Source organism: Rhineura floridana, chromosome 3, assembly GCF_030035675.1.
Source record: "Rhineura floridana isolate rRhiFlo1 chromosome 3, rRhiFlo1.hap2, whole genome shotgun sequence".
Taxonomy (NCBI): domain Eukaryota; kingdom Metazoa; phylum Chordata; class Lepidosauria; order Squamata; family Rhineuridae; genus Rhineura; species Rhineura floridana.
In genome coordinates, this window is record NC_084482.1 from 201,592,995 (window position 1) to 201,620,598 (window position 27,604).

At 45.7% G+C, this 27,604-nt stretch overlaps 2 protein-coding genes across 4 annotated transcripts in view; one reads left to right on the forward strand and one right to left on the reverse strand.

Annotated features, from left to right (window-relative positions):
* LOC133378874 (zinc finger protein 420-like) overlaps positions 1-6,468 on the reverse strand; it is a 33,975-nt gene extending 27,507 nt beyond the window's left edge. Inside the window, exons 1-3 of the mRNA XM_061613488.1 lie at positions 6,257-6,468; positions 4,227-4,990; positions 1,811-1,913 (exon numbers count right to left, since the gene is read on the reverse strand). Coding sequence (XP_061469472.1) covers positions 1,811-1,913; positions 4,227-4,990; positions 6,257-6,278 — 889 coding nt within the window. The 5' untranslated portion in view covers positions 6,279-6,468. The remainder of the gene's footprint in view (positions 1-1,810; positions 1,914-4,226; positions 4,991-6,256) is intronic.
* A 3,814-nt stretch (positions 6,469-10,282) lies between these two features.
* LOC133381094 (zinc finger protein 586-like) lies at positions 10,283-27,362 on the forward strand. 3 transcript variants are annotated; one of them, XM_061619646.1, is made up of 6 exons: positions 10,283-10,455; positions 10,733-10,839; positions 19,411-20,443; positions 22,119-22,245; positions 24,067-25,239; positions 26,122-27,362. In XM_061619646.1, exons 3-5 carry the CDS (start codon positions 19,637-19,639, stop codon positions 25,236-25,238), a joined length of 2,106 nt encoding a protein of 701 aa, XP_061475630.1. In that variant the 5' UTR covers positions 10,283-10,455; positions 10,733-10,839; positions 19,411-19,636; the 3' UTR covers position 25,239; positions 26,122-27,362. The 3 variants fall into 3 exon arrangements, with proteins under 3 accessions (XP_061475630.1, XP_061475631.1, XP_061475629.1); XM_061619647.1 differs by lacking the exon at positions 10,733-10,839; XM_061619645.1 differs by lacking the exon at positions 10,283-10,455 and having other exon boundaries at positions 10,566-10,839.
* The last annotated feature ends 242 nt before the right edge of the window (positions 27,363-27,604 follow it).

A 27,604-nucleotide genomic window follows, 5' to 3' on the forward strand; every position in this document is an offset into this window, starting at 1 on the left:
CAACAGCAACAACAAAAAGCTTTTTTCCCCTTTCAAATCTATGCTGCTGAGGTGAAGGGGAACCAGGAGCAGACTTTTCTGTGAAGGGCTGTGTACTAAAGGCCTTCTTGTACTAAAATCAAATCCCGAGACTCAGCATATGCTCAGAGGCACTCTGTCCTTTTATTCTAAGTGTGTGTCTTTTGCACCTGACCCTCGTTGGTATTGGTAGATCTTGGGATTCTGGTAAAAAAAAAATTAAAGCAGATCAGACACCTCTGAAGTTTTCCCACTCCTGCACTTTGGTATCCTCGGCTGGGTCTCCTCTCCTGTAGGTTTCTCCTCCTGTGCCTCCCCCTCCTTGCCAGGCTTAAAAGCAGGGGTAGGCAACCTTTTTGGCCCCAGCTCCATGGACAGGTTGACAGAGGCAGAACCCATCTGTCAGTCACCTGACATCATTATGAGGTCAGATGATTGGCAGGTGGGTTGCCCCTGCTTTCCTGCCAAGGCCCGTTGCACAGCGCTTCCCTGGTTGGCAGGCGCTTGGGAACTGCAGCGCAGGGGGCTTTGCAGCTCCTGGAGCACCAAGCAATTTGCACGGGGAAGGGCTGTAGGTCAGGGGCAGAGAGCATCTTCCTTGCATACAGAAGGGCCCAAGTGCAATTCCCAACGGCATCTCCAGGGAGGGCTGGGGGAGACCTCCTGCCGGAAACCCTGCAGAGCCACTGCCATGGCTAGAGAGCTATACAGACCACCAATGGTCTGACTCGGTATAAGGCCGCTTCCTATGCTGCATTGAAACGGTTTCCCCCTCCATTTTGGCAGAGGGTTCAACACAAACCGCTTGGTGCTATCGGAGGAAGGTGCACTCCCCCCACCCATCAGCTGATGTTTGGCCTGCGGGGGAGGGAATGTACCTTGCTCCAGCTCTCTTTATGCAGCCAGGCGGGCACAATGGCAAGGCCTGGCAGGCCAGGTTTGGCCCATGGGCTGGAGGTTGCCCCACCCCTGCTTTCAAGGCCTCCTGACAAGTTTTACTGTGTTTGGTATCCAATCCTCTCATTGCCACCAGCGCTGTCTCCCCCGATAGCAGACCTTTCGTTGTGGGAAGATGCCATCTTTCCTGCTGATGTTGTGAGCTAAGTCTGTTGCTCTTTTTTACTTATCTGGGGATGCAGACTGGATCAATGTCTTTTCTCTAACTGGTTTAGGTATCTCTTTGTGTTGTACTCCATACTTCACTTTGGCTTAATTATGTATGCTGAACACATTGTTTGCTTTTGAAAAATTTAATAAAGTAGATATATATATTTAAAAAGACCTCTTACCCAACAGGTGACCGCCACCCCCTTCATTCCTCCCAGCTCCAGTGCTCACCACTTGTTTTCCCTAGAGCAGGGAGTGGGGGGACCTCCAGATGTTCTTGGGCTCCCAACTCCCATTATCGCTGACCACTGGCCATGCTGGCTGGGGCTGATGGGAGTTTGAGTCCAAGAGCACCTCGAGGACACTCTGTGCTATGGCCATCAGGGATAGTTACCAACCCAGACTGACAGTATGGGGCAGGTCTGTAGGTCAGCGAACAGAGCATCTGCTTTGCATGCAGAAGTTTCTTGGTTCAGTCCTTAGCATCTCCAGGCAGGGCTGGGAAAAGACTTCTTTCTTCAGTCCTGGAGAGCTGCTGCCAGTCAGCGTGGGCAATACTGAGCTAGATGGACCAATGGTCTGACTCGGTATAAGGCAGCTTCCTCTCTCAGTGGGTGAGGGGGTAGTGACGCACCCTCCCATGAGCCCTTAAGCAGCTGACAAATTCATCCACATGAATCCTTACCCAGCAGGGTGGCCTCCACAGAAAGATGCATCTTTACAGAGTCTGACAAATCTTGCTCCGGCTTGGAGGCATTAATAAATGTGTCCTCCAAGAGGCCTGGGACCTGGGATGGAGGGTGGGGAAGGAGAGAAGAAGACAACATGTTTTTTTCTGGGTATTAGGTGACCTATGCCTTTCCAGGGATCCGTGTCCTGGCTTTTTATCAATTCCAGTGTGCAAGAAATACAGCTAAAGCAATAATTTTAAAAAATACAAAATCAGAGAACGCCTTAATAACTTTGCCAACAGACAGTCAAATTCTAGGAGGGATGCGGAATCTGTGGCCCTCCCAATGTTGTTGGATTACAGCAGAGGTGGAGAGCCTCTTAAAGCTCAAGGGCCGCATGCCTTCGTGAACAACCTTAGCAGCCCAGAGGCGGGGCTGAAGTGGGTGAATCTGTGACACCTTTACACAATGAGCTGCATTACACACACACACACACACACAAAGAGAGAGAGAGAGAGAGAGAGAGTCCATCTTCCGTCCAAGCAGCACCATCAACAGTTCAAGGGCTCATTCTAGCCAGGCAAAAATACTCCAGGTGCAGGAGGGTATGGAAACCTGCCAGGCTAGGGATGTGGCTTGGGAAGAGAGGATGTAGCCTGGGGGATTGCCTCGGGCAGTCTTTCCCAAACTTTTTTTATTTTTTTGTTGCTGGACTGCAACTCCCATCAGCCCCAGCCAGCATGGCCAATGGTCAGGAATTATGGGAACTGTAGTCCAGCAACAACAACAACAAAAAGTTTGGGAAACACTGGCCTAGGGAAATCTTGAGGGCTGGTTACATAGGCCTGGAGGACTGCCTTTGGTTCCCCACTCCTGGACTGCAATTCCCATCATTCCTGAGCATTGACATGATGAACCTGGACTTGTTGCCAGGGCTGTGGAGTCCGAGTCGTGGAGTCGGAAGCAATTTTGCGTGGAGTCGGAGTCAGTAGAAATGTACCGACTGCGACTCCGGCTTCAAAATAAATTTTGATTGACAAATTTTTAAAAATATAAATTCAAAATGTCAAAGAAGCTTCCCATGAAGTCAGCTGTATTTGAGCATTTCACCATAATTCAAGTTGGAAAACATTTTGTGTGTCAGTGTATGACACAGGACCCAGATGAAGACAAATGCTGTGATGCCAAGATCAGCACATATTCAGGCAGCAATAAAAATGCTCCTACGAGAGCGTCCAATTTAAAAAGACATTTACAGCCCTTTCCAGGGCTGTGGAGTTGGAAGCAATTTTGGGTGGAGTCGGACAGTAGAAAAATAGAGGAGTCGGAGTTGAAGGTTTGGCGTACCAACTCCACAGCCCTGCTTGTTGCGCTACAACCAGGTTGCAGCAGCATATGACTTCAAGACCACCAGCCAACATAGCTACTGTACAGGATCCTGTAAAGCTGGGGTGACACCACCTTCTAGGCAGAACGTACAATGGCACTGTAGGCATTAACAGAGGAGGGAAAACATCCGCATCACCCCTAAGATGGTTCTGGCCACTATCAACTGTTACCAGATTGCGTTATAAACAGGGCTGCCTTCTAAGGCTATTCAGGAACATCAATCGCTTGAGGGTAACAGCTGCTGGGAGAGTAAACTGGAATGGCCTGGCTGGAATATCTGACCAGTATGTGGCCATCTTCACTAACCATCGAGGTTCTAACCATTATTATTTGTATTTCTTTTTGTTTCAGACTATAAATGTTTGGCCACTGAAGAAGGCAAAACGGTGAAACGCATCTGGCCTAGGAGCATTTCTTTTTAATTGGCGGTGGCCTATAATTGGGATAAAGAAGTGCTTGCCATACATTTATTCACACTGTTGATTTTATTCTAGGGAAAATTAAAATTCTACGCTTACGTAATTTATAATTGCATGTTTCACCTTAACTCTGTTGTACCTTAACTCAGGCTGTATTTGGCTAAGGGCCGAGAAACTTTTTTCCTTTGTGCACAACATAAAATACTCCAAAACAATATAAAATAAATACAAAAATGACTGGCATGTCTGAAAAAGGAAATTAAATAACTGAACAGGCCTGTCGGCACAAGAGAGTCTTCAAATGACTTCTGAATGTTAACTGCGAGGATGCCTGTCCAATCTCTTCAGAAAGAGCGTTGCCACAGCCAATAACAGGCAGAGACAACTAATTCTTGTTGTTGCCCCCATCCTGCCGTTCTACCGGGGCTAAAATGAGGCTAAGGAGGAAGAAGCTGACAGGCAGTGCCACCCCTGGATTGATAAGAAGGCAGGCGGGTGGAGGTGGCTAGGACAGATTAAAAATGGCGCGGCAGGGCCTATCTGCCCTTACAGACCAGCCTCCACTGTTGGGCCTCTTTCTGGGACTTCTCAAGGTTACTCAAAAATACCTGATAACTCGTACCTTTTGTTTCTGTCTCTCAGACTCTTGTAGCATCAAGAGGAAATCCTCGGCCAGGACCACCGCCTCGGCGCAACTCTCCGGGCCCCTTTCCCTCACCCAGCTCTGCATCTCCCAAGGCAGGATGGTCAGGAGCTGCTCCAGGATCAGCAGCTCCAAGATCTGCTCCTTGGTGTGTTTCTCGGGCGTCAGCCACTGGTGGCAAAGCTCCTGGAGCTGCCTGCAAATCTCTCGGGGGCCCTCGGCCTCATGGTAGGACAGCTGCCTGAAGCGTTGGCGCTGCGCCTCCATGCCAGTGGCATCTTCATCCAGTACCTCAACCTTGACCGTTTGAGAGGAGTCCAAGCTCTGATAGGCCTGTTGGGCCTCCCCAAGTAGGTCAGGCATGGTCTGAGGCAACCACTCCCCTCTAGGCCACAGGCTGGCATCAGACACTCCCTTCAAGGAAGCTTGAGTGGACTTTGAATTTCCCTCCGATGTGGGACTGGGCAGCTGCAGGTGCCGCCATTCTGAGTGAGGAGACTTGACCACCTTCAAGAACTCCTGCCACTGGGCCTCCCAGCGCTGTCCTATGCCTTCGTCCAGCTCTTGTTTGATTTGTTGGGGAGCTGTCCCGGTCAGGAGTTCCTGGACGGTCTCGACTTGGACAGCACAAGTATCTTTTCCTCTGCCTGCCAGTTTGTTGACAGGCTCAGGTTCTGCCGGGAAATCTTGATTTTCCATTTTCATTCCTAGCTTTACCTCTTGGAGGAAGAAAGGAAAAGTCACTTTTTTTATCAAGTGACACAGAAATTGGATTTTATTTATTTATTTATACTTTTATTAACCACTTAATGTTTTAAAATCTTTAAGTGGCAAACAACAGAAAAACGGTAAATCATTACAAGAAAAATTTTCAACATAAAACCAGTAAAACAGTAAATAGAAATATATATCAAAACCAGTAACAGCTGAAATTTACAGATCCACACCATACATTTAAAGCACATGACTTTCCCCAAGGAATCCTGGGAACTGTATTTTACCCCTAACAGAGCTACAATCTCTAATAACAAACTATAGCTCTCAGCTTGTGCTTTAAATGTATGGTGCAGATGTAGGTCAGGGAAAGTCTGGGCAAAAAGATATGTCTTTACAAGACATCTGACGCTAATGATCTTTGTCGCTTCACTTATGGCAGAGGAAGGGCATTCCATAGCACAGAGGCAATAGCAGAAAATGCCAGTTTTCAGGTTACTGTCCTATGATACTTTGTAGGGTACAGTACCACAAATAGAATTTCCCAGATAATCTAAGTGAGTTTACAGGCCTGTACAGGGGCAGGCAGTCTTTCAGGTAACCTGGTCCCAAGCTGTTCAATAAACAGGTTGTCTGGAAGCAACCAGAGAAAAGCAGCTGAAAATTTGTATATCAGCTATAATGTACAACCTGCAGTTGCTGGGATGTGACTGAATCTTACCCCAAAATATCAACAGTTTAAAAGTGCCCATAGTGGATTGGGAGGTTTTCCGCAACATTAAAAAAAAAATAGAAATGCACACACGCAATAGATCATAAGTGAATTAGGAAATCTACATAGATAAATATAGGGACTATAATTTTTTCCAATAAGGAAAGCGACAGAAAATGCACCAGAAAGGGTGGGATAATTGGCATACACATCATACATTTAAAGCATATTTAATCCACAGCCCCAGCCCCAAAGAACCCTAGGAACTGTAATTTATACACAGCTACAACACTCGGCACCTTTCTCAAACTATAGTTCCCAGGATTCTTGGGTGGGGTGTGTGTACTAAATGCATGGGATGTACACAGACATCTAACCTCCCGGCAAACAAATCAGAGTGAATGCTCAGCTCATCTAATCTCCCTGCAAAATCAGGATGAATTCTCAATTGGCAGTGCCCTCTGATTGCACCACATTCATTCTTGTTTTCTCTCTCGCCTTTCCTACGGCCGCACATGGATCAACTGCTCCTTCTCTTTATATCCCTCCTTCCCCCGGATCCATCTCTTTGCTTTCAGCTCACCTGCTCCCCGTGGCTTTTGCATAACACCTCCTGGGAGGATTTACGATCCTTCGGTTGCACCAAGAATGACAAATGCCCGCCCCTCGGGAAGTTTTGGGTGGTTTTTTTTTTAAACCAGGAAGGAAATAGCAACAGGACAGGAAGGTGGTTGTTGGTGTGCGGGTTTTTTTTTAAAGCTGTCCGTGCAGCTGTGCAGGAAGGTGGCTTCATATTTTAAAAACTCCCCCCTCGAGCATACACATACATTCCTGGTCCTCTCTAGGCGACGGAGCTCTGTGCAATTAACCCCATGAGCATCTCTGCCGAAGGAGTGAACTGGCACGCACCGTTTATAAAATTTGGGTTGTTGCCAGCTGGCCAAAATGCCATACTACCTACCTGGAGATGCCGGGGATTGGATCTGGGACCTTATGGATGCAAAGCAGGTGCTCTACCACTGAGCTATGGCCCTTCCTGCTTGAGTAGGAGTCTAACATGTACCAGGTTCCACATCCCTAGCATAAAGCCTAGCTCACAATACTCTTCATTATAAGCAGGCTGGAGGTCGCTGATTCATAGGGTTGCCAGAAACCGTAATCGACTTGAAGGCATATAACAACAATAAGCAGACTGAAATATAAACAGTTTTCAAAAGTCCATTTAAATGCCAGTGATTATGACCCAGATGTACATTCCCAAGGAAGGAATTCCATAGATAAAGGGCCTCTGCAAAAAAGGCCCTGCCCCCAATGTCGAACTGCAGCCATGCAGCCCAAGTCTATGCATGTTTAGTTAGATGTCAGCTGTACTGGTTTCAATGAGAATATAAGCAAAAGCCTTGTAAGGCGGGGGGGCTGCGGCCCTCTAGATATTGCCGGACTCCAAATCCCATCAGTCCCAGCCAGCATGGCCAATGGTCAAGGATGATGGGAGCTGCAGTCCAACAACATCTGGTGGGCCATAGGTTCCCCCTCCCTGCTGTAAGCTCAAACCAAGCATCCCATCCTGTGGACCACAATGGCCAGCCAGGTGCTTTATAAATGGGCCATACAAGCAGAGCCCTCTCCAGCTGTTTACTTCCCCAGGAACTGGGATTCTTTGGTATACCGCTTCACAACTTGGAGGTTTTGTTATCATGGCTTAGCCTCATGACTAACTTTAAGCCCCACTGATTTCAATTCAGTGAGTCTGCTCTAAATACAACAAAGGATGCAATCCCAACCTCTCCCTAGGGAATAAATCCCACTGAACACACTGGGGCTTCTTATTACACATGCTTAGGATTGCACAGTAAGCCTGGATCCAACGTGGTATGGCACAGAGCATGGCCTGGAGACAACCCCAAGGACCAGACAGAGAGGCCTGGAGGACTACATTTGGTCCATGGGCCAGAGGTTCCCACCCTTGCCATACAGAATAACTGAACCAAATGTTCTCCAATCTGGTGCCTTCCAGATGTCTTGGACTACAACTCACATGAGGCCCAGCCAGTGCTGATCTATACTGTGAGTATGCCCTAGGTCTGTGATTCCAAAACTGTTTTTTCCCCACAGATGAATTGAAAATTGCTGATGGTCTTGGCGGACCACTTCACAATTGTCCTGCTTGTTGTAGCAATTCTAATGCGCTGTGCTAGATGCTGTATGTTTTTTAACTGTATTTTATTGCTTATTTTATTTCTTATATTGTATTTTATTGTATTACAATTAACATTCCATAGCATGCAAATTGTAACACAAGAAAATACAATATAAGAAATAAAAGAAGCAATAACATTACAATTAAAAATCAATATGAATATTTAATGGGACATGCTGCAGACCACCTGAATGAAGCTTGTGGACTGCTGGTAGTCCATGGACCATAGTTTGAGAATGCCTGGCCTAGATGGGTCCTAGCTGCCTACACAGATCAGCTGTACAAAGGAAGGGGAAATAAATATTTAAACTGGTAGAACCTTTAGGTGTGGGTTAGGAACTTGGCCATATGTCTGTAGTGGGACAGTGCTGATGTTCTGACCCATCTTAGATCAGGCCTCGACCCAGGAGTAGGTCCTGACTCACTAGTGGAAGCAGACCAATGTACTAGCACACCAGCAGGAGAGAAGGATGTTATTTGAGAAAATTCAGTAAGGACCGGAAATAACCCACTTCCTTCAGGAACCTGTTACTTCCAGGAGGGTTATCTCAGGAAACAGGGAGAGATGGCAGAAACCATTGTCCCCAGGCAGAAACAGCGTTACAGAGGATGCAGCTAGATGCTGATTGTAGACCCTGCGAATGCTAGCCCAGAATAAAAAAAAAAGAGTGGCATGGGGGCAGGGTATGCCTGGAATATCCCAGATTCGTTATGCTCCACCTCAGTTGGTCTTCTGATGGGCCACTTTTTGTGGTCCCACATGTTCCTGAGATTTGTCTGGCTTTTCCCAGCGACCAAGACCTTGCCAACAGAGGTTCAGGAGTCATCCCTGCTCACTTTCAGACATCTTCTGAAAACTGTATTACCATATTGTTCAGGCAGTAATATTGTATTACTGTATTATTATTCAGGTATTATTATCCAGGTACTATTCAATCTTCTGAATTTAAGATTCTTTCCCAACCAGCTTTTATGGATGGTTGACATTTTGTTTTATTGTGTTTTTAGGTTGCATACCACCTTGCAATGTTTTATATGAAAGTGCGTTTGATCAATATTTAAATAAATAAATAAATAAAATACAGGAGTCGCCAACCTTTTGAGGCCCTGGGACACATTTGGATGCTGGACTAGGTGGGCCTTTGGCCTGATCCAGAAGGGCTCTTCTTATGTTCCTGTTTATTCAGGGTTTAATAAAATCTCCCTGCTGAGTTTCTTGGTACAGGTTTTTATACAGGGTTATATTCAATGTAGCATTACACAAATTGCTTCTTGTGCAACACAATCTCCCCCTCTCCTCCTGCCCCCCCCTGCACACCTCCTAAATTTGTTCTGGGGGTTCCCTGAATCCTCCCAAGCAGTTTTGGGGATGATGTGGGGGAAGGAGAGGGACAACCCGTTGTGCTAGTGCTAATCCTTGCAATAGCACAAAAATGTAGTTGAATACTGAGCTACAGCCCTTACCACTGTGCTGGAGCTAAGCAGGTCTGATGGTCAGTGCCTAGATGGGTCACTGCCTGGGAACCACTGTTCTGCTGCCTTTGGTTCCGTGATGGAAGAAAGGCAGGATCTACATTTAAAAATATGCAAATAAATATTAATTTTAAATAAGTCTAGGCTGCTTTTCAGGGCAAAGTGCCCTTTCAAGGCAACGTGCCCTTTCAAGGCAACTATACCTACAATATCCTTTCAATATTTTTTTTAATGGCAGTGGGGAAAAAGTCTCAGCAGTCAATGGAAAGTATCCACAATAATATCAGATTAAAACATCTCTGCTAAAAGCAGCTGGGCGGAGGGCTTTCCAGACCCAGTTATTATAAATTTGGGCAAATGGCTGAAACAAAGTAATTTAAACTATTGACATTGTGCCATCAGTGGCAAGTGACAGCATCAGGTCCCTGCCCCAAGCTGTTTACAATCTTGAGATTTGACACAAGGTCAGCAATACAGAAAGGAGATGAAGGTGGGGGCAAGAGTTAAGTGGAGGGAAAATGCCTTTATTTCAATTGCGCTTTCTTACAGAGCTGTAGTGAGGTGGATCAAATGCACTCTAATCTGGGGGTGGAACTTTTTTAGGGGTGTTCCCTCCTTTCCACTCCCACTTTTCTGCCTCTTGCTTTCCCTTCCTTCCGATCTCCATCTATTTCATTTTGATTCATTGATCTTTATTAGCTCTTGACTTTTGAAAATTAATTGTCAGAGGTTTTCAGGCAACTGAATTTCTACATATATTTATAATTTATTTTATATAATATTTATGTGTGATATTTGTTTTTACATTTGGAATTATTTTGAACTGCAAACTATTTACGGGAAGCGATTCATAAATAAAGGGGGTAGGTGGGTGCATTCCGGTTTCCCTCCCCCCCTTTTCAGCCAACAAAGGGAGGGACCGGAAGAGGAATTCGTGCATCTCTATGAACTTCCGAGCCTACCTAAGAATCAGCCCTCTTTTATTTTAACCCTTCGAGTCTCTCGTTCAAAAAAGAGCAACCTTTTCTTTACCTTCATTGCAGAGAGGAGGAGGGAATGCCAGAATGAGCCCCCGCATTCACACACCTTCGAATGTATTCAACCTATAGGTAAAACGTCAGATTTGTTTTCAGAGTGCATATAATTTTAATGCTGATCCTTTAAAAAAATCTAGGCAAAGATGGTTCTTTAACGGTTAAATCGTTCCAGCTGAGATTGCTAGTGAGGAAGAGGATTTGGGGGGAAGGGGAGGAGGGAAGTCTTCCTTCCTGTCGAATGTGTCTTCCCGAGCTGGAGGTCTTTTTTTGCAAATTGACAAACTGTTCCAGTCGTTGTGCTTTTGGAAATGCATAAATAAATAATTGCACTCCTAATTGCGTTTTCAAGGAAAGAAATCCCACTGAGCGCCAACGGGGTAAGGTCCCCGGCAAGCGTGCTTAAGATCGCAGCTTTTCTTGTTCATTAGGAGAAGCCGGAGGCCTCACCTGGGACTGGTAAGTTGAAAAGCGGGTTTGTCAAGTTTTTTGGGGGAAGAGAAGCTGAGGGGGGGGAAGAGAAATTAATGGGGGCGGAGAGAAAGACCTCATGCCCTCTCCTATTTCTCTCTCCCTACATTAGGGGCAGGGAGGTGCGGTTGTAAACCTTTGACTCGCCACGCCACCCTCTTCGTTTCGCAGTTGGGCCTGCAGTTTAATTAGCAAAGCGATCGTGCCCATTACTATTCGTGCGATTTTTCATTTGATCTCTAGATGAAATGCCTCTTAAATGTACGCCGACGAATCTTCCCCGCTCTCCACCCGCTAATAAACAGCAGCGAAATGCGTTCTTGTTCTTGTTCTTGTTCTAGAAGGCCTCGGTGCTGAGACGGCGATGGGAGTGTGAGGGCGGAGGGAAACATCTTCAAAATAAACGTGTAAATGTGGTGGGGGCTATATGGGACGGCCTCCCTTCAGACAAGCGGGCCCCAGGCCATGGAGTGGTTGGAAGGTCAACAGCAGGACTTCACAGTGACCTTTACACGGCAGAAGTAACCGGTGTAGGCCTTTCAGTGTTGTGTGGGCTTTGCAGCTTGTTCCAGCTAAAATAATTGGGGGCTGTATTTTGGACTAATTCCAGTTTCCAAACCATCCCCAAAAGAAACCCCACAGAGAAGACATGCCGTAGTGTTTCTCAAACGGGGCCCCAGGAGCCACCAGTGGGCTTTGGGTTACTCTCAGGAGGGCCTGAGTGCTACAACCTGCCCAGTGGCCTCCTTGGTTGCCTGACCTGTGCCTTACTGGGCCGTGGCCTTCAGCCAGCACCAGCAACTTCTTGTGCACTGAGAAAACGGGGTCAGGAGCCCAAGAAGTTCAGGGGGAGCGGAAGGAAGGAAGTTCTCTCTCTTCTGAGGGGAAAGAACCAGAGGAGGTGTTGAAGGAAATTAGAAAGCAAAATAACTGGGAGTAGAAGGAAGCTGTTACAGGAAGGAAAAGTGGACAGAATGGAGAAGGTTCAGGGAGGAGAGATAAAAGAAATTGGCAGTTTGGGGTGGGTGATAAAGTACGAGGTGAATGTGACAGGAGAATGGGATAAGAAATTACAGGAAACAGGCGTGGGGAAAGGGGAAAATGTTAGAGAAAAAGACTTCACTCCTTAGAGTCTCTGGATCAGAAAATTCTGCTTAAAATGAGGCCGAGTCACATTGCATCCAGAGCAAACGTCTCTACTTGGCTTGAGGAAAGGCGACCTATGCAATTCCTTGCCACAAGGAAAATGCTGTGGCAAAGAATTTAGCAAATTCAAAAGATGGAATCTGTATCATGTCACTGCCAAATGCTGTCTCTGTTTTGTGAAAGACTCTGCCCCTGCACTGCCATTATGTGACTGGTGGGACTCAGTCATTATCAGTTCTCTCAAGCGCTACCCTGGAGGTAGAAAGGATTCACCATAATGTCTCAAAGTGGGTAACGACAATATTAAAATCAGTTTTTAAAAATATACAGTCAAAAGAATATGGTGGGTTCTAAAACTATATGTCTTGTGTGTCAAAGGTCAGGGTGAAAGGTTGCATTTTCTCGGCATTTTGGTGAAAATTATGCAACATGGGTGCCAAATGCACCTCCCATAATTTATATGCTTATACGCTTCTAGATCAGCCTATAGAAAAAGCCAGTGCTCTTTTGCTTTTAATTTTAAAAAACAGAAAGATGAAGGTGTGATGTTCCTATATATTAGTGTATATATGGTAAGTGCTGGTTGTTTAGAGTATACATGGTAAGTAGTGAAAGAGGAGGGGGAGTGAATGGGCAATAGAATGCTTGATGATTGGCTGAATGTTTAAAATGGCTGACAGTATAAATGAAAGGATGACAGGTAAATCTGGGTGAATGTGAGGTGGTAAATTGTGGAATGGGGGGAGAAGAGAAAGAGTGGATTGCTTGGTGGGGTTTGAGAGAGTTGTTTGTCAGGAGAGAGTGAAGAAGGAGGGAGGTGGAGTTCGGATTAGTATTGAGTAAAACCATATGCTTATGTGCCTTAAGAAGAAATCCTGTTAATCTTATTAGTTTTGTTATCTGTAATAAATGCTTAATTTGGTTTACCAAAGGCCTGATCCTTGGCTGGGGTTTCACAGACCAGAAGGGAGGGTAAGGTAATGACCAAGGCTGAAGGGGAACTGTAACAAATGGTGGCAGCGGTGAAGAGAATAGCAATACCAGTATTCAGAGTCTCTGGGAATACTAGTATTGGGACGTTACTGGTGGTTGCCTAGCAGGGGGATCTGTTGAGATCTGTGCTAGAGCGGGGAGAGAAATCATAAGAGAGAGCGGTCCGGACTGGTGGAGTCCCTGGTGGTGCCTAGAGACAGGCAGTAACCACGAGCAGGTAGGAACCTGACAGGGAGAGCCAGGGAAGGACGCATCACATGTGGTGTCAGTAGCGGTGGGATACGAACAACAGAGAATCCAGATACGAACAACAGAGAATCCAGATACAGTGGTGTGGCAAACAGAAATAACAAAACAAGATTTCTTGTGAGAGTGACTGACAAAGAGTGTGTGGCAAAGAGTGAGTGACCATGGCTGAATACATAAAAATGAAAAGAGAGGAGCTGGTGGAGAAGTGCATAACATTCAATTTACCTCACGAGGGTAAAGGGGTAGATGAATTGAGGGTAGCACTTATAGGATTTGCAACTGCCCAGCAAAAACAACCTGTCAGGGAAGAGACCCCAGAAGGATATTTAAGCAATCCCGCTTATATAGAGTACTTGAGAGAGAAGTTAAGATGGGAGGCTGAGGAAAAAGACAAGCAGAGGGAGTTGGAAGCTGAGAGATTGAAGAGGGAGGCTGAGGAAAAAGACAAGCAGACGGAGTTGGAAGCTGAGAGATTGAAGATGGAAGCTGAGAGATTGAGGATGGAAGCTGAGGAAAAAGACAAGCAGAGGGAGTTGGAAGCTGAGAGAATGAGATTGGGGTTTGAGGAGAGGGAGAAGCAACGAGCATTGGATGCTGAATTACAAGTAGAAAAGTTAAAATTTGATAGAGAGAAATTTCACTCTGAGGAGACAAGGAAAGACAGAGATGGAGCAAAAATAAAAATTACTCCAAAGGACTTTGCTGTCTATGAGCCTGGTCAAGATCCTCAAATTTACCTCAGCACCGTTGAAAAAGCAGCTCAGTTGTGGGGGCTACCTGAAGATAAATACATGCAGTATTTATCAAATCTGATTAAAGGGGAATTGGCTGAGGTATACCAATATTTCCCCTCAGACAAGCCCGTCACCTATGCTGAATTCAAAGAAGCAGTGTTTAAAAGATTCAGACTGGGGCCTGATTATTTTAGAAAGCTTTTCAGAAACTGCCAGATACAGACAGGGAGGTCTTTTGTGGAACTGGGAGCAAAGTTGATGGATATATTTGGAAAGTAGATGAGTAGTGCCAAAGCTCAGTCAGTGGAAGAGGTGAAAAGCCTCAGGATACTGGATCAATTATACCATCAGTTACCACCATATATAAGGCTCCTGGTCAAAGACCGTTCCCCTACATCTGTGCAGGAGGCCGCAGAGCTGGCGGATCACTTCGCCTCCAATAGAACTGGCTGGGTGGGGAAAACATCAAGAGAGTTTAAACCCAGACTATATAGTGCTGGCAGAAGGGATGTGGTACCACAGCGAGTGAGTCCTCCATTAAAATCTGAAGGGCACAGGACACCCCAGAGTGGATATGTGTACCCTAAAAGTGAGGAGAAATTATGCTACAAATGTGGTAGACCAGGGCACCTACGTTTTCAATGTGAGGTTGCCAACCCCATTAGTAATCCTGCTCAGACAAGGGCAGTGAAAACAGAGCCCAAGGCTTTAGAAACAGCGAAAAAGGTTCAGTTTTGCCAGATAAACTGGACAGAAGTAACAGACCTTGATTCAAGTCTGAGAGAGGAAGTGAGTGTACAAGGGGCAAATTATTGGGCATTGCTTGACACTGGTGCCGCTCAGACGTTACTGAGGCCAGATTTAATAAAATCTGAAGAAATATTACCTCAGGAAACAGTGACTATCCAAGGAGTGAGGGGTCAACCAGAGAGTTTGCCTGTGGCCCTAGTGAAAATGGAATGGAGAGGCCGAAAGGGCCAATATAAAGTTGGTATTAATGCCCAGCAACAAGAACCAGTAATACTGGGAAGAGATGTTATGGGGGCACAGGGGAAAATATATGTAGTGACCAGACAGCAAATTGGCAGAGAAAAAGAAGCCATATTAAGGGGGGCTGAAACAAACAGGGTGGAATCTGTTAACCAGGCTCAGGTCACCATAGCAACCACTAGCAGGCCTGCTGAAGAAGACAAACTGTATCAAGTGGTCTCTGGGGAAGAAGCAGAGCAATTCAGGGAAGAGCTGCATAAAGATATAAGTCTGAAGCAGATAAAGGAACAAGCGCTGACCCAACAGATCCCTTTCACTGACAAACTGAGGAATCAAGTTGTGTGTGAGAATGGGATTTTATATAGACTGTGGATGCCCGCTGAGAGAAAGGATGAATGTGAACCAGTGAAACAAATGATGGAAGTGGTGAAAGAGAATCTCAGTCAAGCTCAGCAGAAGCAAAGTTACTGGTATGACAGAACAGCCAGAGAACGTGTGTATGATGTGGGAGATATGGTTATGGCGTTCATACCCAGGAAACATGACAAATTACAGGCTAACTGGGAAGGACCATATACCATCAGAGAAAGGCTTGACACAGTGACGTATGTAATCACCACAGACCAATTAAACAAAAGCAAAGTGGTTCATATAAATATGTTAAAGCCTTACCATACCAGGGATGCAAAGGTGTTGCAAGTTACCTTATTCCCTGAGGGAAGTGGGCCTGAACTTCCAGATTTGGTACAGGAAAGCAAAGACGAAGGAGGGGTAGATCAAGTGGAATGGTCAGAGGAGGTGAAGGAGGAAGTAAAAGAAGAGATTCTGAGAGTTTTGAAAACCTATAGGAATCTCTTTAGCAACAAACCTGGCCGAACCAGTATAGTTATACATTCCATTGATACTGGAGATCATGCCCCAATCAGATCTGTTCCGTACAGTGTGAATGGGAAAGTTTTGAATGAGATCAAAAAGGAGGTGGAAGATATGCTGGAATTAGGAGTGATCAGGGAATCCATCAGTCCCTGGGCCTCAAGTATTGTCTTGGTTCCGAAAAAAGATGGAATGACAAGGTTTTGCATTGATTATCGGCTAATCAATAGAATTACTGTCCCAGATGCGTATCCTATGCCTAGGGTAGACGCTATGTTAGAGTTATTGGGGGCAGCAACCATTATCTCTACACTAGATCTCTGTAAAGGATTTTGGCAAATGGAACTAGACGAGCAATCCAGAGCCAAAACTGCCTTCAGTACACCAGATGGGTTATATGAGTTTGTGACCTTACCCATGGGACTAAGGAACTCACCAAGTTCATTTCAGAGGCTAATCAATACTGTGTTGCGAGGCATGTCAGATTTTGCAGTGGCCTATATCGATGACGTGGCCATTTTTAGCAAGTCGGTGCCTGAGCATGTCCAACACCTGACAACAGTATTGGAGGCCTTAAGAAAAGCAGGCCTCACAATAAAAGCTAAGAAATGCCAGTTTGGACGAAAGGAAGTAATCTATTTAGGACATAAGGTGGGGAGTGGGAAAATCACCCCCTTATGGAGCAAGGTGGAGGCAATACAAGCGTGGCCGATCCCCTTAACCAAAAAACAAGTAAGGGCATTTCTGGGTGTGGCTGGATTTTATAGGAAGTTTGTGAGAAATTTTGGGGAAATAGCAACCCCCTTGTATGAATTAACAAAGAGGAAGTGTTCTGAGCGTGTGGTATGGACGGATGAATGTCAGAAGCCTTTTGATCTGCTGAAGCAAGCCTTGTGCCAAGGACCCATATTAATAGCACCAGACTATGAGCAACCATTCATCGTGGCTACAGATGCGTCAGACCTCGCGCTGGGAGTCGTCTTGCTGCAGGAGAGAGAAGGCACCAGACATCCAGTGGCGTATCTGAGTCGCAAGCTGATGCCGAGGGAGAAAAACTATTCATCGGTCCAGAAGGAGTGCCTAGCGGTCGTGTGGGGACTGAACAAGTTGCACCCATACGTGTGGGGACGAAGATTCACAGTGACTACGGATCATCGGGCCTTGTTATGGTTGCAGACTATGAAAAACCATAACACTATGCTGCAGAGGTGGTCCTGGGCCCTACAGGACTATCAAGTGGACTTCCAGTTCATAAAAGGCAAGGACAATGTACTGGCCGATGGACTTTCCAGGCAAGTGGCTGGGACTGCAGTGACGTGACCAGACAGAGGAACAAAGAAAGACATTTTCCCCATAGAGACTTTTATTTGTTAACGCAACGTATAAATCCTGGAACAGGAATAATACTCTGCCGTTGTTTAAGGGGGGGGGAAATGTGATGTTCCTATATATTAGTGTATATATGGTAAGTGCTGGTTGTTTAGAGTATACATGGTAAGTAGTGAAAGAGGAGGGGGAGTGAATGGGCAATAGAATGCTTGATGATTGGCTGAATGTTTAAAATGGCTGACAGTATAAATGAAAGGATGACAGGTAAATCTGGGTGAATGTGAGGTGGTAAATTGTGGAATGGGGGGAGAAGAGAAAGAGTGGATTGCTTGGTGGGGTTTGAGAGAGTTGTTTGTCAGGAGAGAATGAAGAAGGAGGGAGGTGGAGTTCGGATTAGTATTGAGTAAAACCATATGCTTATGTGCCTTAAGAAGAAATCCTGTTAATCTTATTAGTTTTGTTATCTGTAATAAATGCTTAATTTGGTTTACCAAAGGCCTGATCCTTGGCTGGGGTTTCACAGACCAGAAGGGAGGGTAAGGTAATGACCAAGGCTGAAGGGGAACTGTAACAAATGGTGGCAGTGGTGAAGAGAATAACAATACCAGTATTCAGAGTCTCTGGGAATACTAGTATTGGGACGTTACTGGTGGTTGCCTAGCAGGGGGATCTGTTGAGATCTGTGCTAGAGCGGGGAGAGAAATCATAAGAGAGAGCGGTCCGGACTGGTGGAGTCCCTGGTGGTGCCTAGAGACAGGCAGTAACCACGAGCAGGTAGGAACCTGACAGGGAGAGCCAGGGAAGGACGCATCACAGAAGGCCCTTTAAATCTGCAAACCTGTGCACAAATGGAAATAAATCCCATCCCATTGCATTCAGTGGGGCTTTTTTTGGAGGAGATTTATATAGGCTTGTACTGTAACTCTTGGGTTATTTACATAAATTTTATTCATGGCACTCCACCCTACAGAAGTTCACAGGGCGGTGACATGAAAGAGAAGTTTTTTTCACCATTGACCCTGCACTGTGTATTTCCCTTCTCTCTGACATAAACTCCATTCATCAGTTGCTTCAGATGTGTTGTAAAGATCTTTCTTTGTGCCAAGACTTTCTTTGATTCATAATGCTAGATCTTGTTAGTATTGAACTCTTGTTCTTAAATTTCTGTTTTCTTGGTTTTTATGTTGTATCTTGGCTTTTATGATACCATTGTTATAATATCTGTTGAGATATGACTGGTGCTCACTACCTGTACTTTCCAGAAGCAGTTGAAGACATATTTGTTTCAATGGGCTTTTCCATCTGGATGTAGGGGTCTGTCCCATAGATGTTCGTTTTGTGTTTCAACATTTATTTTTTGTTATTTATGTAAAGTTTTTAAAGCTATTTTTATTTCTGTTATATATTTGTAAATCACCTTGACACACAGAGAGAAGGTAATTCATAAATAAAATTATTTTTGTGTACTGTTTAGAGATTTTTAAATAACAAGCGGTTAATAAATAAATAAGGCTAATGGTTCAATCCTATACATGTTTATTCAGAAGTAAGGCCCATGTATTGGTTGCGCTGTAACTTAAAGACTAACTGCAATCCTGTACAGGTCCTATGGCTGTTTCTCCCAGAGGTGAAGCTATTTTCAGGAGATTGTAGATCAGAAGTAAGCCCATTGGGTTCATTAGGGCTTACTTCCAGCTATTTGTGCATAGAATTGCATCCTAAGATTGCTAATTGGGACTACGCCTGCGCTATATTAGTTTCACTGACTTCTAGTCTGTTCCCCAGCAGAGCTGGTTTTAACTTTTAAAGTTCTTCACAGATTGGAGCCAGAGTACATAAAAGACTGTGTGTACCTAAAAGCCATGTGCTTCCCCGTGTCTTCATGCGAGGCCCTTCTCTGTGTGCTCCTCTGACGTGATCAACTTGATGATAGAAAAATTAGAAAAAAAGGGGGGGGAAGTAAGGTGACAAACCTTCTCCCTCACAAACAACCCCCATAGTCTTATAAGTAGCCACAGAATAGTAAGTCTCTTTGGTGAGGAAAGTAGGGAATGAAATGGAGTGTCCTGGAAAAGGGCGTGACTGGCTGGCTAGAACTCTGAAAAAGCATTTCTCTTTAGAGGTGAGGATACACAGCACCATTTTGTTGCAGGTTCCACTTGTAAAAAAACCCCCAAACCCTCTAACTAAAAGAGCTATGTTCTACTCATTGCTTTACTCGTTATTTGTGCCTCTTGTCTTTCAGGACAGTTGTAGGTGAGTGAAGGTGGACGGTGTGTCTGAGTAAGCTTTGGTTCAGCCTAGGCTCCTGGGGTGCACATAGCATCATGGATGGAATTCTGTGGCGCCTTGCTGTCGCCTTGCTGTAATTACTGTTACGAAGTCAAGATGCTTTCCACTACATCTGCTGAAAAGGGGATGGAGAGACAGAGCTGAGCTAGGATCATCCTTTACAAAGAGGGGGGAGGAAAATGGCTACAGAGGAAGCAGCAGAATTCTCGGCCCTGGATCTTCACAGGGTGGTTGTCGATGAGGAATTGAAGCCAGAAATTAAAATGGAGAGGCCAGAGTTGGAACACGGGAGAGTGCAGCAAAGAACTGGGGACGACTGCCTGGCCAATGAGGTGGAGACGGTTATTGTTCCGGGTCTAACAGCGGCAGCACGGTGCATTAAACAAGAAGTGGGCGAGGGGCCATCATCTCGGCGGTGGAATGATATGTGGCAAGATTACCTGAGCACCTCACAGTCCCCTCCATCGGGGCAGGGAAGCCTAGAGCCACCAGAGACTGGGCTGAGGGATGATGCTCAGGATGCCCTTTCACACACTGAAGGAGCAGCGGCCACCACACAGTGGGCGAAAGGCGGGAAAAGGAACAGGCTTGGAAAGAGACATACAAGGACGGCCCGAGAGACCCAGAGTGTGAACAGTGAGAGCGGGAGTGGCGGTGAACAGGCCAGTGAGACTGAGGCCGCAGAGGAGTCGGTCAGTCCTGAATGCCAGCGCCAGCGTTTCCGGCAGTTTGGCTATGAGGAAGCCGAAGGCCCCTGGGAGGCCTACTGTCAGCTCCGGAAGTTTTGCCATCAGTGGCTGGTGCCGGAGAGGCACACCAAAGAGGAGATCCTGGAGCTGGTGATCCTGGAGCAGTTCTTGGCCATCCTTCCTCCAGAAATGCTGAGCTGGATCAGAGAGCGCGATTCAGAGAGCTGTTTCCACGCAGTGGCCCTCGCTGAGCATTTTCTCCTGAGGCAGCGAGAGGCTGAGAGACGGGATCAGCAGGTGAGAGCATTTTCTTCCCAGTGGTCCTGAGGATGACTGCAATATCAGAGGCAAGAGGCAGGCTGTGGCCCTTAGCTTGTGGCAGTGGTGGGGAACCTTTGGCCTGTGAGTCAAATTAGGACCACCAAGCCTTCCTGTTTGGTCCATCAGGCTTTCAGGTAAGGCATTCCTTTCTGCTCTACAGGTGAAGATGCAGCTTTTCAGGTGCCACTGATCAGCTGATTGTAAGCACTTGCAAAGCGCTAGCATCTGCAAAGTGCTGTGCTGTTTGTTTTCAAGCTGCCCAGGCAAAGGAAAATGGGTAACCTGACATTGTTGCGATGTCAGGTGTTTGACAGGAAGGTGGCCCTGCAGGGTGTGGGGCAGGTAAGGTTCCAGTTCCCCATCTCTGTCTTGTGGGATTAGCCTTTCTGGTGATGGGTGTTGTAGGGCTGGGAAAGGTCCAGAAAAGGGCAAACATAAACAATCAGTTTGGGGGCTGGGTTATACAACAAAGATGGGTAGATATATGAGAGATTTTTTATTATTATTATATTATTATTATTATTATTATAAATGTATTACCTGACCTTCACCACCAGGTCCTAAGGCTGGTTACAACAGTTTAAAATCCAATATCCAAAACAATTCAAACAAATTACAATCACAGGAATAGAATGGGTCCTGAAAATGTATGTCTTGGGTGTCAAAGGCCAGAGTAAAGAGGTGTGCCTTTAGCATTTGCCAAAAACTATACAGTGAAGGTGTGAGGGTGCACCTCTGTGGGGAGGTAATTCCACAACTTAGTGGCTGCCACAGATAATGTCCTCTCCTGGGCCACCATCTCCTGAAAATTTGAGGGTGGCAGAGCTACAAAGAAGGCCTCCTCTGCTGATCTTAACACCGGCAGGGGTCTGTAATGTTTACAATATTATGCACAGTGTGGATCAAGTGGAGAAAGAGGCCTTTTTGTCCTTTAATACTAGACTGCGCAGGATGGCGGGAAATGCCCTCCAGTGAAATTGATCAGCAATAGATTCATGATAGAGACCCCAATGAGTAACGGAACTTAGGGAGCTCACTGCCACAACATGAAGTGATGGCTGCTTGCGCAGATGGCTTTTAAAAGGGAATGAGAAAAATTTGCAAAGAGTGGATTTGCCAATGGCCATCAGCCAAGATGGTTAAATGGAGGCTTTGTGATCAGAGGGGTATACATTGCCACTTTCCACCTGCAAGCAACCGAAGGGGAGGGCTGTTTCTTTTTAACTGACTGGTCGCAGGGGGGTTTCTGTTTAAAATGAGGCTGAGTCAAGATACCTCCAGAGCAAATGTCTGCACTTAGCTTCAGGAAAAGTGAGCTGTGGAATTCCTTGCTGCAGGGAAAGTGCCGTGGCACCGAATGTAGCAATTTTGAAAGATGAATTATGTATCATGTCACTAATTGCCAGATGATTATACCAAATGCTGCCTTCATTTTGTGACCGTCTGTGTTCCTGCACTGCATTATGTGGCTGGTGGGCCTCAGTTGTTTTCAGCTGTGCCAAGTGGTGCACTGGAGGTAGAAAGTACGAGGCCTTTGATTGGCCCAGGGGGGAACAGGATGCCGGACCAGATGAAACCACTGGCCTGTTCCAGCAGGGCCATTCTTGTATATCCCACTATCTTGAACTAAAATTCTCTTCAATTGTTTCAGGTGCTGGGGATGAAACAGGAGGCAGCTGTGAATTTCTCTGCGGGAGAGGGTTCTTCACGGGATACGAGCCTCGGGCAGCTCTACCGGGAGGTCAAGGAGGAGGAGGAAGAGACCAGTGTACTAGTAGGTAAGGATGAGTTGCCCCTGACTCTGTTTGTCTAGCTCTCGTTTCCTTTTCAAACCTTCTGTGGCTTATGCCATTTTTCACATGGGGAGGGTCCATAGCTCAGGAGTAGAGCAGAGGTCCTACTGCCTGAGATCCCAGGTTCGATCCCTAGCACCCCCAGCTGACGGGAAAGGCTTCAAGAGATTATGGAGAGCTGCTGCCAAACAGAGCATGTAATACTGGGCTAGATGGACAAATCTGGCCTGGTGTAAGATAGCTTCAATGTTCCTGTTAAATGTTCATTGTAATTATAAAGCAGGGGTGGGGAACATTTGACCCTGCAGATATTGCTAAGCTACAGCTCCCATCAACTGAGCAGCCTTTCTAGAGCAGCCACCTAGAGAAGCCTTTCCCAACCGGTGTGCCTCCAGATGATGTTGGACCACAACTCCCATCTTTCCTGACCATTGGCAATGCTGGCTGAGGCTGATGGGAGTTGTGGTCCAACAACATTTGGAGGCACACTGGTTGGGAAAGGCTGATCTAGAGGGCCAAATGTTCCCCACACCTGTTATAAAGGGTGGTATTCAACACTAGTCTTACTTGGAGTGGACCCGTTGCAGTTAATGGACATGACTAACTTATGTTCATTAATTTCATTGAGTCTGCTCTGAATAGGACTTGGTTGAATGCCACCCGAAATGTATACACCTACTTGAGTGCTTTGATTGGCAGAACTGGCCCTGTTGCAGGTGCCATCTAATACTTGCTCTGCACTTGTAAGAAACTGTTCTTTTAGTGTGGCAGCACCTACACTTTGGAACTCCCTGCCTATTGACATCAGGGCGGTGCCGTTGCTGTATTCTTTTTGGCGCCTACGAAAAACATTTTTGTTTAGCCTATCCAGACACATACGCACTGATGTGTTTTAATCTCTTTTTAGTCTATTGCTCTTTTTAATTGTTTTAGTGGTTTTTTGGTAAGCCATTTAGAGATTTCTTTATAATCAAGCGGTATGTAAATGTATTTATACATATTTATATAAGCTTGCAGGCTTTCCATGAGCATCTGGTTGGGCAATGTGAGAAGAAGAATCTGGACTAGATGAGCTACTGGCCTGATCCAGCTGGCTCTTTTATTGTTCTTATGTTTTTAGATAAATGTTATGTTATGTTAGCGTTTATTTATGTTAGTGTTTATTTCTAGGCTGCCTTTCGGCCACAAAGGCCCCCAAGGTGGCTCACACACAAATAGAAAAGCATAAATACAAATCAAAACAACACAATCTACAAGAATTCAAACCAACAAAATTATAACATTTCTAGCAACAACTAAAAACAAAAAGCAGCCATCATCTTGGTAAAGGACAGTCCCCAGAAACTGTCACTAAGAGCAGGGGGCAAAACAGCAATACATCTCAGTCTCAGACAAATAGGACCGGCAACAAAATGTTGCACTATGAAGTGTTTTCTTTTTTGTTAGGGTTTTCACTATGGAGGGTTTTCTTTTTCTCTGTTTTTTTTCCTGTGTACTTCTGTGAATCTTGGGTTTCACACCCTTCTTGTATGCAAATGGTGCTGTTTCGGCTGCATCAGAAACAGCGCTTACCATGTGAACATCAGAAATAGAGGGAATGATGAAAGAGCCGTAGCTCCGTGGTAGAGCAGCTGCTTTGCATGCAGAAGGTCCCAGGTTCAATCTCCAATCGCATCTCCAGGTAGGGCTGAGAGAGACTCCTTGCCTAAAACCTTGGAGAGTCACTGCCAGTCAGCTTAGACAATAGCAAGCTAGATGGACAAATGGTCTGACTCTGTTCCCAGTGATGATGTTGTTTTCTCGCAGATGATGAAAGGCAGGATGAAAATGATGGGATGCCACTAGAAGGAGAAAACTGTCAGGACTTTGAAGGAACTATTTCAAAACAAGCGGAGCCAAAGGAATGTGAATCGGAAGAGCATAAGAATGAATTAATTGCTGCTCAGGGTGAAACAGCAGTCGAACCATCGATACACAAAGGAAAGAGACCGAGTGATAGATTGTTCCACGGCCTCAATAGGCATCAAAGAACCGACACAGGACAGGAACTATATGACTGCTCAGATTGTGGCAAAGTGTTTATTTCCAGAGCTGGCTTTATCATGCATATCAGAATCCATGGCCGAGAGAAGCCGTACGAATGCTCAGACTGCGGCAAAAACTTCAGACGGAGCTCCCACCTCAATAGCCATAGCAAAATCCATGCAGGAGTGAAGCCGTTCAAATGCTCGCACTGCGGGAAGGGGTTCAGCCGGGCCTCAAACCTTCTTTCGCATCAGAGAATGCACACAGGTGAGAAGCCGTATTCTTGCTCTTCCTGTAGCAAACAGTTTTGTGACAAATCGAGTCTGGTTAGACACGAGAGGCTTCATACCGGAGACAGGCCGTATAAATGCACTGTATGTGGGAAAAGCTTCAGCCAGAGCCATCATCTCATTACACACCAGAGAAGCCACACAGGCGAGAAACCGTACCAATGCCTGCTCTGCAACAAAAGCTTTTGCGATCGATCAACTTACATTAGACATCAGAAAAATCACATGGGAGAGAAAACATTTAAGTGCTCTGAGTGTGGGGAAAGTTTCAGCCGGAACAAGCACCTCATTAGGCATCAGAGCATTCATACGGCCAGGGAGCTGTATACGTGTTCAGACTGTGGCGAAAGCTTTTGCCGCAGATCAGGCCTAAAGATGCACCAGAAAATCCACACCGGGGAGAAACCATTTGAATGCCCAGATTGTGGGAAGAAATTCAATCGCAGCACAAACCTTGTCAGCCATCAGAGAATCCACACTGGAGAGAGACCCTATGGATGCCTTGAGTGCGGAAAAAGGTTCAATCGTAGGACACACCTTGTTAGCCATCAGAAGATCCACGGGCAACGGAAAGAAATTCCAGAAATGGTTAAAACAGAAGAAGAGCTTCCATCTGACGAAGGATATGTGCACCCATCTTTTATCATCACAAGAACCTTGTGAGGTAGGTAGGTTAGGCGGAGTGCTCTTGTGATCAGGTCCTGCTTGTGGACTTTCCATTGGCATCTGGTTGGCCAGAGTGAGAACAGGATTCTGGCCTCGATGGGCCACTAGCCTGATCCAGTGGGACATTCTTACGAGCTATCCTGACGAATAGTGACGGCACCAAGTTCACTCAGTGAGTTTCAGCTGAGCAGGAATTTGAATCCAGACCCCCTAAGTGCGGTGCTCTATACATTGCACCGTATCAGCTCTCAGCAATATAGATATAAAAGCTCTTTATTTTATAATGTACTTCTTTCCTTTGATTTTCAGTCATTTGTACATTACTGTTTGTGGTTCTTGTATACCTTTTTAAAAAGTACCACAAGAAATCCTGGACCCCAAAAAGCCCTGTTTGGGTTTTCTCTCTCATGTGAACCATTGCGTTGGAGAGACTGACTATGCCCACGGGCCCTGTTGCTACATCCACACCTCTGCTATCCTTGTGGTCTGTGAGTGGGTGGGAGATGTCTGTAGAAGGGCCATAGCTCACTGGTAGAGAATCTGCTTTGCATGCAGAAGGTCCCCAGTTCAACCCCTGGCATCTCTAGATAGGGCTGGGAACGTCCCCTGTCTGAAACCCTGGAGGGTCAGTGATCTGACTCTGTATGAGGCAGCGACACTGTGGAACCCCTCCATTCAGGGGTTGTAGCTCTTTGAAGGGTAAACTACACTTCCCAGGATTCTGTGGGGGGAGCCATGTACTGTAAAAGTATGGTGTGGATGTGACCAAAGACAGGGTGTGGAGAGAGAGGGAGAGACATAAAGAGGACATTTGGGCTTGGGGAATAGAGTGAAGAAATGTGGACGTATACATGATTAAAATAAATTCGTTCTCACACAGGGTTGGATCTGAAGAGACTGAAGATCACGGAGGTGGTTGCTAAACCGAATCAGGACCTGATCATATCTGCTTGTAGAGTGGATTGTGCTTTCCAGTGGAAATCGGAGGAGTTGCTGGTACACTTGCTCAGCCAGCGTGATCCTTTTCCCCTTGTGTTTATATCTCTCCCCTGCCGCCCTTCTCTCCCGTGTGAATGTGCTCCATCTTCCCCATACCTTTTTTTTTTTTTAAAGTATGCATCTCTTCATACCAATTGTGCTGTTTAAAAGAAAAATAGAAGAAAGAGTTGGAGGCTAATGAGTTAGGTGTTTATAGGCATATGTAGCTGCAATCCTGTGGGGATCCATAGTGGGTTTTGAATTAACATGCATAGACTGTAAAAATGGACTTTATGGTGATAGGGTGGTTACTTTTGTAAGGGAGTGGAATTAGATTCTTGATTATTTTGGTGTGTTTTTGATGTTCTTTTTATAGCAGAAATGAAAGGGATAAGTGGGGTGGTAGGGGGAATTAGTGATCAGCTGGATCAAAATAATTTGATTCATTAATTAAAATGGGTTCCAATATAGTCATGGAGGATGGGCTGATCAATAGCTGTTATTCAAGACAATAGAGACTTGTGGAATGTTCCTGTTCAGCATTGCAGCCCTCTCCCCAACAGGCACTTAGCATTTTGTTGTTACTGAGCATGCTCAGTCCTTATTGGGCTGTTCTGAGGTTTTTGTTTTCTTTTGGGTTTTTTTAACTTTTGCAAACCTTGGGCTCCCCCCCCCTCCCCGAGCATGCCAATACCTCCTTTTCTTTCACAGTGGTCCTCTTATGGATGCATAGCTCTGAGTCCTTGGCCCTGAGCTTGCTATTAGAGGTACTACTCACTAAGTGGAGCCTCCCTGTTTAGAAGCAGTATACCTCTGAATAGCTGTTGCTGATAATCAGCAGCAAGGAGGGGCTGTTGCCTTTGTGTCCGTCGTCCTCCTTGGCTTCCCAGCGGAGCTATTCTTGCAAGAATATGGAACACCTGGTTGCACGCACAAAGAAATGCTGCATAGGCTTGTGGGGAAAGAAAATGATGATAAAAACTGGCAGCAGTGATGGACAGAATATATCAGAGTTGCTGCTCTAAGGATGATGTAACCCCTTCAAAAAGGAATCTGCTATTGCCTTTGCTTTGTTATTCTTCAGTTACTTAAATTTCCCTGATCTTTTAACTAAAAATAAACTGAGTTTTTTTAAAAAAAGAATCGTATCTGAAAGGTTTTTGGGGGGGAGGGGAGTATGTTAATTTTGATCAGCTTTCTCCTTCTGTTTGTCTTACTTCAGGCTGGGGGTGCATCTGGGTGACTGCTGGGTTTTTCCAAAATGGGTGGGGGGAAGCTGTCAGCCCTTATGCCTTTCTTTGTCGGGTGAACTCTGCACAGCACCTAGTAGAGCAGTGGTGGGGAAACTTTGGCCTCTCCCAGTGTTGCTGAACTACACTTCCTAT

Bases quoted from the DNA above. Each gene is read 5' to 3' on its own strand.
- LOC133381094 (XM_061619646.1), top strand. From the start codon at position 19,637: ATGGCTACAGAGGAAGCAGCAGAATTCTCGGCCCTGGATCTTCACAGG. The intron at 20,444-22,118 runs GTGAGAGCATTT...CAATTGTTTCAG, and splicing joins CTGAGAGACGGGATCAGCAG to GTGCTGGGGATGAAACAGGA. The intron at 22,246-24,066 runs GTAAGGATGAGT...GTTTTCTCGCAG, and splicing joins AGAGACCAGTGTACTAGTAG to ATGATGAAAGGCAGGATGAA.